The following is a 12,258-nucleotide window of genomic DNA, read 5'->3' as shown; positions in this document are numbered from 1 at the left end:
CGATACAAATATATATATGCCCCATATATATAAGAAAATTTGTTAGCTACTATATATACAGATCTCGACCGTTCAGTTTTTAGGTACTAGTGTATAGATCATCTCTGCAAATATTCAGTCAAATTGATGATCATTAAGGTATCTAACTCGCTTAAACCAATGGACGGACTGAATCTGTCAACCTGAACCGTACTAGCTTTAAGGCAATTATCAACGCCTTAACGATCATCATTTTGGCTGAAAATTTGCAGAGACGATCTATACACTAGTTACCTAAAAATTGAACGGTCGAGATGTGGATATCCGACCGAAAAGTGACTAAAAACTCGAACTTCACACGTTAATTTTCAAAGCGGAGCTCCGCTCTGGATAGGATCTGCTATATATATTATTGTAATTTTCCTTGTTAGAGATCTATATATAAAAGTTCATTGTAGTATCTTTTTTCACAAACCTTCTATCCTCATTTTCAATCTCATTTGTCAAGGTAATTTCATGTGGTAAATTACCCCTATCCTTCAAATGAGTCTAACTTGCTTATTATATACTTACAGTTTTAGGCCTTGACTAAGCCTTTTTTATACCACATTTTGAATATCGTATTTTCTATCTCTTCACATATATATTTAACGAAACATAGAACAGTTTAGTTAATTAATTAATTGATTGACATTAAAGGACGATTCATTATTAAAAATATATAGTTGTTGCCAAAATCGTATGAGTGTTGTTATTTTTTCCGAGTGTATTTGTTAATTGGTAGATGTCTAAAATAGTTTTAACCTTGCATTTGCCACACACACATGCACAGTCGCATCTACACACACACACACACTATTTTCCTATTGTTGTCGGCAACATATAACAAGTCAAGCTAGTCTAAATGAATCCTGAGTGCATGTCAATAGAAATAGAATACTCCACTGACCAGGAAAGAGATTGGTAAAGCCGTAAAGGAGTGGCCAAGTTCTTCTCTAACTAGAAATCTTGATTACAAATATTTTTCTACAGAGTGAGGTTTAGCAAATTTCTAACCGAATATATCTACGTACATACGAGCAATCCCATTTAAAAAAAATTGTAAATTAAGGCCTAAATGGATAGAATAGTCAATAGAAATTAAAACTAAGGCTATCAAAGAAGATTTTCTAATTAAGCTTCATTACCAAGAAAGAACTAAAATTTATTTTCTGGCATGTAATTATGGAATTAATGATGAATGTCCAAATTGGAACAGAAAATATCTAAAATTTAGGTCCTCAATCAACATTCATTTTCTATCTCTTTCGCTATTGAGGTGATCTCACTGACATATCCTAGGAAGGAGCTAGTCATAAAAGGAAATAATATAACTGAAAGGATAATTTGCGATTTGCGATTAACTTGTAATCAATCTGATGCTCAAACAAGAAAAAAGTTGAAACCTACTTATGAAAACGCGTCTTATATATTTTTGTTGCCACGTGCTGCTTGAAAGGATAGACAGAATATTCATCCATTTACTTCATACTCTAAAACTCTGCTATCTCATTCAAACCCCTATATAAACCCTTCACCTCTTCTCCTCAATACAACAACTTCAACAATCCAAATTTCCAAGCTTGTTCCACTTCTAACTAATTTTGCTATACTACATCAATTTTGCTTTCTTGCATCCATTATGTCTCCTCCAGAACAGACAAACGGAGTACCAAAGAGGGCATACGTGACCTTCTTGGCGGGCAACGGGGACTATGTGAAAGGTGTGGTTGGTCTGGCCAAGGGCCTCAGAAAGGCCAAATCTGCCTACCCACTTGTGGTGGCTGTGTTGCCAGATGTTCCCGAAGAGCACCTTCAGATTCTTGAGTCTCAGGGGTGCGTTGTGCGCCCGATTGAGCCAGTCTACCCTCCTGAGAGCCAGACCCAGTTTTCCATGGCTTACTATGTCATCAACTACTCAAAGCTCCGTATTTGGGAGGTACAAAAATTTGCATGTCGCATCTATATACTTTTGTGTCGTTGGTTCATTGTGATCTCACATCATGACAAGTCATACTTAATTTCTAACAAGATTTTTTTTTTAATCCGCCCTAGCTAGCATTCCAATAAATAAGAGTACTAGTTGGCTCTTTTGAAAATAAATGGTTGGAATTGGGGTTTTATATGGAAAAACTTATAAATACGAGATTAACATAAAATTGTTTGTCTTTTGGAAAATCGTAACTAATTTCTATTGTGCAACAAGTACATACCATATGCTCATTTGGTTCTTTGTTTTTAGTTTGTGGAGTATGAGAAGCTGATTTACCTGGATGGCGATATACAAGTGTTTGATAACATTGATCACCTGTTTGACATGCCCAACGGCTACTTCTACGCCGTGATGGATTGCTTTTGTGAGAACACATGGAGTCACTCTCCTCAGTTTAAGATCGGATACTGCCAGCAGTGCCCTGAAAAGGTGCAGTGGCCAGCAGACATGGGCTCGCCGCCACCACCTTACTTCAACGCCGGCATGTTTGTCTATGAGCCTGGTCTTCCAACTTACCATGATCTGTTAGAGACCGTCCAAGTCACCCCTCCTTCCTCATTTGCTGAGCAGGTATCGTATAACATAATTTAGAATACATTCATTCGAACTATTTTACTATGTTGTTCGACATCCATCTTGAATGTTGTTCAAAAAAGACATCCATCTCGACTACAATGAGAACTGCCAGATTACCAGTCTCAATTAAATCCTAATTTAGCTTAATTCTAGAATGACTAATTTGGATATGTGCCAGGACTTCTTGAACATGTACTTCAAGGACATATACCAGCCTATCCCTCCGGTGTACAACCTTGTCTTGGCAATGCTGTGGCGCCACCCTGAAAATGTTGACCTTGACAGAGTGAAGGTTGTTCATTATTGTGCTGCGGTACGTTACCGATATACTGACCAAATTTGTCTATCAAACATTGCAATCACATTAATTCTTAATTCATTCGAATCTGATTAATTATTTAATTAGATTCATTCGGGCATATATTAACATGTATATATTTACAGGGAGCAAAGCCGTGGAGGTATACTGGTAAGGAAGAGTATATGGAGAGGGAAGACATAAAGATGCTGGTGAAGAACTGGTGGGACATTTATGAAGACCCTTCATTGGATTACAATTACAACGACGATGTTATTGTGAAGGCCGAGAATGAGCGTACTGCAAAGCTTGGACCTTTCATTGCTGCGTTGGTAGATGCTGGTGTTGATCACCAGAGAAGTGCACCATCTGCTGCTTAATTGAAATGTTGCTCATATCGTAACCTTTTGGCTCTGAGCTCTATAGCTAGATTGCCATATATATACGTACTCATATAAAAGTTACTCTATATATATATGAACTGCAACCGGCCCTTATCGTCATATTTACAACAACTTACATATATAGTTTGTGTAGGAAACTGCATGCACTTGCTATTGTTTTTTGTATAAGTCGTGGGATATGGTACCGGAACGAGTTTGCAAATAAAGTAGTACTACTATATATTGTGTGATCTACTGCGAACTGTTTTTATCTTTTGCTCTTTCTTTTATAAAGAAAAAAAATGACAGCAGTACGTCACCCGATTGAACCAACTTCTGATGAATAAACCATGCCTAACGATGTAACATGGAATACATGACATCAAAATAAGATTAACATGGTAGATAAATGTATATATAGATATGGTTTTCATCTCTGCATGCACAGTCACCAACCGGAAAAGAAATGTATTATTATTCACATCGCATAAAAATATATAAGGTATTGGAGAAAATTACAGATGCACTTATTATATGTTTTTCAAAAATAAAATAAATGTGCTTAATCATTAAAGATTTTGAACATCCAATGATTCAATAAATGCAGGCACAACGCCCAACCCTTTTATAGCGTGATATGCAGATTACATCGTTGTACAAATCCCAATTGATATAATGGGGTTTGTTTTTTTTTTTAAAGGGAAAGACGATAAACTATATATATTAAGTGAAACTGAGAAGTATATGGAGCGATGCAAAAGCATCGAAAGAAAAACAATAAAGCATAACAAGATGCACAAACGCATCTTATGAAGTAGGAAAATAATAAAGGATAGCAAGACGCGCAGACGCATCTAAAATTAAAAGTAACCATGTGACTTGATGTCGGACGACATCGCTGCACTGCATATGTCACGAGAGCAATGTAAATATAGGAGTAACCGTAACTGTAACCGGTGATATTATCACCTAGGAGAGGTGATTCGCTCACCGGGAGTTCGAAAGTAACCGAGGGTGTCAAAAACTCGAAAATTAGCAAACGAACTCCCAAGAACCAGAACAAATACCATATCAATATGAGCAGCTGTCTCGGATCCAAGATCCGTAGTTGAATGCGACCCGGGTCCCAAATACGGATCCAAATCCGGCCCAAATCCAAAGTCAAATTTGACTGGTCAAACTTGACAAAGGCCCAGACCCATCTGAAACTGATCTGGGCACCCAAGCACTTGGGCACCCATGCTTCAGCTCGATGTCCGGCCACCCTTCCCGATCTGCACCGCCGCCCAACTGAGCCGCACCACTGCATCGTCGACAAGGCAAGGCCGACCCTGGAAGGAGACACCCATTGCAATCCGTTGACCCAAGCGCTCCAACCTTCTGTCTCCCAAGATCCCGATTGCTGAATCCATTGCAACCAAGACCACCGCCGGAGATGCTGATGCAAAGTCGGACAAGAATCCTCATAAGTGAGGCGTGCGGCTAGATGCCCCCACCACCCAACCGCACGGCCAAAATGCCAAAAAGACTTCATAGTCCCTGGATCCCAGATTCGGATCTAACCCAACAAACCCGATGTCTCAGCGAAGGGTCGCCGACCACTTGCCCAAATCGAGCGCAACCTTGAATCCCAGATTGTAAAGACCCAAGAGAAAGGGAACACATCACGATCTGCCGCCGCAAGAGAAGTCATAGACCACTCCTTTGAAAAGCAAACCGGAAGAAAAGAAGAGACGGTATACATCGCACTTGAGGTATACGACAACAAGGGATGTGCCGACATTGATCTCCATCGGAGATGGAGAAAGTTGCAGAAACGACCACCCATGAGGGCGGCGTTCTCTCAAACCCCTTTAGGGTTTATAATGGGGTTAATATGCCGGAAAGGTAGACCAAAAGTATATATATAATAAAATTAGAAGTAGAAAATACATGAGATAAAAAGACACATGTCAATATATTAATGTTCTTCTACAACAAACAAACATGTACGAGACTTCTCCCTTATGTACTGATTTCTAATTGTATTCTCTGTAACTTAATTGTATTCTCTATAACTTATTAGTGATTCTCATAAACTCGTCGCCCAAAAAAGAATACACATTTGTCAACCAACTAATCATTAAAAAAACCCTCACATCTCTACTCTTATAAAGGGAGGCGCAGGCTTTGGTGTCAAAAGCTTCACCAAAAAATTGATATGATAATATTGCCCATTTTGACATAAAGTTTTTTTTTTTTTTGTTTGAGAGAATTTTGACATAAATTTAGACTAAAATAAAGACATCAAAAAGGGTTAATACCGTAAAATAGTAAAAAATAAAATAAAATTGTAAATCAGGAAAATGCTGCTGAAAAAATAAAATAAAGTACGAACGCAGTTGCACATGATCTGTAGAAGAAACAACAACCGCCATGGCGCACAATCTCAAGACAAACGGAGACTGAGGGCAACGGAGATCTGTAGAAGAAACAACAACCGCCATGGCGCACAATCTCAAGACAAACGGAGACTGAGGGCAACATGGGAGTTGATCGGAGTAGATATGGCTTCATTACTATTCACCTTTATGTCAAATTACAATTCATACAAAAGAGGAGCAGAGGAAAATCGAGCCCAAAAAGATGAGAAAAAGGTTTTTGAGCATATCCCACCATTTTGAGTTTCAAGTGTTGCGAGAGTTGCAAGAAGGTAATCGATTTTGTTGTTTTTCAAGTTTTATTTTTTCTCATAACGGTTCTAGGTTAAGTAATTGGAGCCCACGGCTATAGTCTGCGCTTTAAATAATTCATACTAAATTGATTTTGGTTAATCAATCCTCTCTTCCTACCTCTCTGTACATTGCGCTCCAAGGAATTCTTACTAAATTTTCTCAGTGAAAATGAAGCAGTGTTACTCTGAGTCTTGATGGAGTTTCAGTTCTTGCATTCAGGTGAGAAGAGAATTGAGAGAAGAGTCATAAAGGTGAATGCTATCTCTTGCCCTGTGCTTAATTTTTGTTAAGCTGCTAAGGAATCATAGAACGACGCAAAATCTAAACCTTTTATGCTTATTAGTCACTGCTTTGATTGTTTTCCACTTTCATGTTAAGCCCAGTAAAGCCCTAATATATTCTTTTGTGTTATCTTTTTCTTCTTGATTATTTGGGACATTATTCTGTTGTGGCAGAGCATTCATAGAGTTTGGTTGATGAACCACAATAACTATAACCATCAAGTTCCCTAGCATTTTAAGGGTGCCTCTATAAGCACTTTTGCACATATGTTGTTTGATGCTTTCACCTGTTCTGTTCGCAGACAACAATGGTTTCGATATATGAGTCATTGGACAACCAAATAGTTACTGCCCACATTTTCTTTTACTTTGGATCCAAGGTCAATTTCCATCTTCAGTTCTGCTCTTTAGTTAGTTCGGTGTTAAATTTGGTTGCCAGTCCTTAATCAATTGTGCATTTTTTTTCCCTAAGTCCGAGCTATTTTGGTAAGAATTTCAAGCTTTTTACTTTGTTTGTATGCATCACTTCCTTCATTTACCTCCTGTTCTTAAGATTTTTATGATATCAATGACATGCATTTATTACACAAAATCATACAGATTGTGACATTTGCTTGAATTGGTTTTGTATTCATTGCTCTGCTTGCAGATTACTTGGATGTGTTGAGATTATAGATCCCACATGGGAAAATGGGGACTTTGCTAGTGGGTTTAGAAGAGTTTGGTCCACTCCATGCATCCATTGCCAATTGGTTTTGGATGTGAACCCCAGATTACTTTATCATGGTATCAGAGCCAGGTTACCCACGTGTGCATGTCTAATGGCTACACTGGATCCATGTCACCCAGTTGTCCACGTGTATGGCTTGAAAATTCATTACACGTGCGGGGGCGTGTTGAGAATATATACATCCCACATGGGAAAAATGGGACCTTGCCTATGGGTTTATAAGGGTTTGGGCAAATCCATCCATTGCCAATTGGTTTTGGATGTGAACCCCAAATTACTTTATCAGGATGTGGTTTATAAGGGTTTGAGCTAATCCATCCATTGTCAATTGGTTTTGGATGTGAACCCCATATTACTTTATCCGGATGTGGATTTTGTTTTATGAGGTGATAGAAGAAAAACATTAGAATTAATGAAATCTCAGCAAGTGTGCCAAGTTCTGCTGCATTTAAAACTACCAAGGAAGAATCAGAAACCTCATTCGTGTTTAATATATTTATCATATCTTTTTCCTTTGATATTCAATTAACTTCCCTGTCATTTGATTTGGACGAAATTTGATTCTCCTTTTTTTTTTTTTTTGCTCTACTAAGGATCTTTCTGATGTATCTTCAAAATAGCCTTTTGTTCACCCCATCGATTTCTGTAAGAAAAATTCTTATATAGTTCTCATTGGAAAATTTGGGGTTTTGTACTTCATTGACATTGATATTTGTTCAAGTTCTGCCCTTACTATCAACAAATCACAAGGATAGACAATACTAAATGTGGGTATTTACCTTCCTGATCATGTGTTCAGTCATGGACAATTATATGTAGCTTTATCAAGAGGGGTTTCAGAGGCTACCACCAAAGTTTTGGTCAAGAAAGGCTCATTTGAGGGCGAGGAAGGGGTGTTCACAACAAATGTTGTGTATAAAGAGATTTTACTTCCTTCTGGTTAATGCGATCTTATAAGGTAAGTATAATTTTATTGTTAATTTATAAAGGTAGTAAGCTAAAAAAAACTCTATATTTAAACTATTTGTATTTTGCAGGACACCGTGAGTAACATGTACACCAGCCAGGCTACCTATTTGGGTGACAATATTTTCTATTGTTATTCATTACTTTATAAGTCGCGTTACTTAGTTTATGTTATTGTGTTTAGTTTGTTGTTTGTATGAGCATGATATATAAAAGCTGTTGTTTATTTGTTAAGTATCAGTATTACATTTGTAGTCTCACTTCGTGTAGGATTAAGAGGGTTGTTTCTTTTTCTAGTTTGAATTTCTAGCTAGGGTCAAGGCTTCTATGTCCCCCCTGACTAAGTGTACTAATTCGTTTCATTATTAATAAAAAATTTCTCGCACCGTCGATGACAGGACCCGCCCGAATTTCACCATGAAATCCGAGGTGGCCCTGTGGGGCCCACCTTAGGAATAACTCTACCGAAAATTCAGCAGAGTCACCCCTAAAAATGGACTACCCAACCTGTAGAATTACAATCACACTTCTAACAATCATCCATAATATCCTGGAGCCACCCTGCTCCCCAAAATCCAACAACTCCACAATTTACAACTAAAAACCGAACATTTCAACATACACAGGGGCAACACCCAAACTTTACAACAATTGTCCCACAGGTTATCAGAGCAATCTAAAGAAGATTAAGAATTCATAATACAAGTAGGTTCAACGATTAACCTACAATATGAAAACAACAGCAGCAGATGCTATGCCCCGAATCCTACTATGCCGAACCAGCTACTCTGCAGACTGGGCATTTGAAACCGAAGGGCCCAGGGGAAAAGCACATAAAACGTTAGCGTGAGTGGACAAAATAAATAAATAAATAATTGTAAAGAAAAGTGGGTTTTGTGCTTTTCCACATTTATTCCTTTTAAAAACCCGATGCATGCAACATTAAAGAAAAACACATTTATCAACAAATCCAAGATTCTCGTAAAAACACACCAGCCCCGCTGGTTACGATAACATCGAAATCCAAAATTCTCGTGAAAACACACCAGCCCCGCTGGTTACGAAAATAACGGACTAGCCCCGCTAGTCAAGTCACGAAAAAGTATGGGGAAGAAGTTATCACCATACGAGAAGGGAGCCTCCCAGGCTCGGGTCGGAGTGTCCCACACTCTGGAGCATCCCATGCTCTGCTCTTACTCACCCACAAACACATAGTAAGCAGGGAGGAGTACTAATAGGCTAGCTAGCAATAAATATGACGACCCAGGTATGGTGGGTTAAAATCCATACGAAAACTGAAAACCAATAAGGCTTCCCCAACACCTCACAAGAAAATACATATGCCAATGACGTGACCCCGCACGCCAAAAAAATATTCTCGAAATCATAAATAAATAAGTGAGGAATAATATATAATATAATTCCCTCGAGAAATCCCATTTCCAATAATATTCCTTAAAATCTTAAAATCGACGAATAAAATTATAATATTAAATTCCGGAAATACTTCGGAAAATAATTCGTCGAAATCACATAAATCATAATCTCCATAATCGAAATCATATTCCCAAATGCAAATCATAAATACAATTCCAAATATAACCATTTATAAACAAAACCAAATTTAAATGCTCGATAAATAAAACGATAATTAAACAAATCAGTAATTGCGAAGTAAATGCATGCATCATTATTTAAAAACAAAAGTCCACTCACAGTATACGGCTAACATGGTATCCAAGCGTAAGGATCCTCGTCGAGCGATGGGTCGGTACCTCGTCCTGTACGAATGACATTCGTAAGAATATAATTACAGGACGAAATTTAACTATTCGATAATTAAACGTTGAATTCTAAACGTTTCCCGACCTCAACTCCTTCAAATCACCTAGGATTCCATCCAAACTTCATCAAAAAATTCTATTCGTCGAATTACAAATTCTAAAGTAAACTCGAGAGAAATCCGACGGTCGGATTCTCGGAAATCGATATTCGAAACCCTTAATTTCAGAAATTCATAATCAATTCGTAACTCCTCCAAAAATTACCAAACTTCATAAACAAGCTCCACTCAAATTATAGGATTTAATGGGCTAAAAATTGGAATTAAATGTCAGCCCTACGCGCCACCACACGCCACCCACAGTGGCGGCGCGTGAGGCCCACGCGCCGGCGGCTACCACCTCTGATGGCCACCAAATTTGGACAGTAGCTTCTACTCAACAAACCCAACCATTCATTCAACTACAACAAGTTCCAATTTTACCTGTAAGTGATCGAAATTGGTCGGTGAAGTTTTTCCAGAAAAACCCAAGAACCCTAGGATTTGAAATCGTCGATTCGACCTCCACACTGCAAATCGTGGCTCAAGGCTAGGGGCAAATTGATCCTTGGCAAAAACCGAACCTTCGACGCCAGTTTGGTGGCCGGAGACGGCCAGATTCGCCGGAAATCGACGAAAGTTCCGATCTGCTATAGTGAAGTTCACGGCTCCAAATCGAGCTCCTCCGGCCGAATCACTGCAAAACACCATCACCGACGTGACAAGTAGGAAGAGGCGAGCTTGTCGGTGCCTGGATTCCGTCCTGGGTCGGCCGAAGAAGGAAGAAATCGGAGGAGGAAGAATCGGACCGAAGAGGAGAAAATGATCGGGAAAGAAGAGAGAGAAAACTGGGTAAGTTTCCAAAAATGGCAACTCACCACAGTAACTTTTACATTTTCGCTTATAACTTTCGCATACGAGCTCCGATTTTTACGAACCACATATGCACGCGCTCGGTTGAACGTCCTCTACAACTTTCGTGAAAAAACTTTTCTTAAATTCTGACCCGAACAAAAAGTCGACTTTTAGGGCCACCAAAGTTACCGAAAAGAGTAAAAAGTGAAAGAAATTGTCGTTTACCGTCCAACTGACTAGTAAACAGGTGAATTTGGGTTCGGGACGTAACAGTCGAGATTTCCTTAAATAAAATACAGAAACTCTACCTCAAAATAGTTGCTGCAAAAACATTAATTTTCAAACCATTTTTAAATAAATAGCAGCTTCTTAATATTAAAACATAATAAGCTCCGAAAAACAAAATAAACGCCCGGGCGAGGGAGGCCCTTTTGCACGCGCAAAGCGCGTGCAGGAAGGCTAGTATATATAAAGATACTCAGGACATGAGACTATACCACACTAAAATGACTTCATCCATATATTAATATTGAATTTTGATGGAGGAATACAAACTCTAAGAAACAACCAGCAGAAACTTTCCTTGACTAGGTTGAAGGCAAGCACTTCAATCAGGTCACCTTGCGTATACATTTGATGTATCGACATGTTGATAGGCCATAATTTTTTTTTTATCTTTTACCCTATAATATACTCTTTCCAACAAATCACATTGAAAAAACAAAAATAACATTTTCATAGAGATAGTGCACTAGACCATAAAAAAAAAAACGCAGTTTTCATAAATATACTGCTGTGTTATTAAAATTGTAGACCACTAAAAAAAAACAGAGAGAGAGGAGAGAGCGCCGTTTTCGTCTTTGCACCTGTCCGGCTGCGCCTCGGCACTGGCCTTGCCGGTGCACGCTACGTGCGGCCGGAAGGGCTGTGTCACTGGTTGGCCGGTCTGATGTCCTGCGATCGGGGTGGGAATGGGTTTTCTTTTGTTGTGCTCTTGGGAAGGTTGTGGCTACATCTGTCTTTGGTCTGCGATCTGGATGGTGGCAGGGTTGGTTTCGATGGCTGATGGGGTTGGATCGAAGGGTGGTTGGGATGGATCGATGGTGTGTGGGTTTGCCGACGGTGCTGCTTGGGTTTTCGTCTCAGATCCCGACGCACAGCAGCCGGTATGCGGTGGGGATGGTGACGGAGGCTGTCATCCGCTGGTGGTTGGTTGGGGACGGTGACCTGATGGTGGCCCGACGCAGGTGGTGGGGCGGCAGATCTGGAGGCGGGACCGGAGGACTGGTGCAATCGCCGACTTGGGCCGGGAGCAAGAGAACCAATCGGGACCTAATCTTCTGGTCTTGGATATGACGTGTGGGCCCGTTCTGGGCTGGAGGGTGGGATTGGTCTCAATTCTTGCGCCCAGACCATGCTGTTTTTTTATTTCTTGTTATTATTTATTTATGTTTTTTATTTCTGCTGTGCTTTTTGCGATTAATAAGTCTCTACATTAGTTGTGTAGGGTTAGTCGGGCTTTGTTCCTGTGTGTGCACTCAAAGTGCCTTGTCTACCCTAGGTAGGCGGCGAGTTCCTTGCTTTGTCAAATGGTCGCTACCTCCTAGTGGCAGGGTGAAACT

General features: G+C 39.4%; 1 protein-coding gene across 1 annotated transcript; it reads left to right on the top strand.

Annotated features, from left to right (window-relative positions):
• The first annotated feature begins 1,561 nt into the window (after window positions 1–1,561).
• LOC133709989 (galactinol synthase 2) lies at window positions 1,562–3,521 on the top strand. The gene is made up of 4 exons (XM_062135958.1): window positions 1,562–1,957; window positions 2,261–2,581; window positions 2,766–2,900; window positions 3,032–3,521. Exons 1-4 carry the CDS (start codon window positions 1,661–1,663, stop codon window positions 3,263–3,265), a joined length of 987 nt encoding a protein of 328 aa, XP_061991942.1. The 5' UTR covers window positions 1,562–1,660; the 3' UTR covers window positions 3,266–3,521.
• The last annotated feature ends 8,737 nt before the right edge of the window (window positions 3,522–12,258 follow it).

Source organism: Rosa rugosa, chromosome 5, assembly GCF_958449725.1.
Source record: "Rosa rugosa chromosome 5, drRosRugo1.1, whole genome shotgun sequence".
Classification (NCBI taxonomy): Eukaryota; Viridiplantae; Streptophyta; class Magnoliopsida; order Rosales; family Rosaceae; genus Rosa; species Rosa rugosa.
The sequence above is the reverse complement of the archived record's forward strand: the minus strand, read 5'-3'. Positions and strand labels throughout refer to the sequence as shown.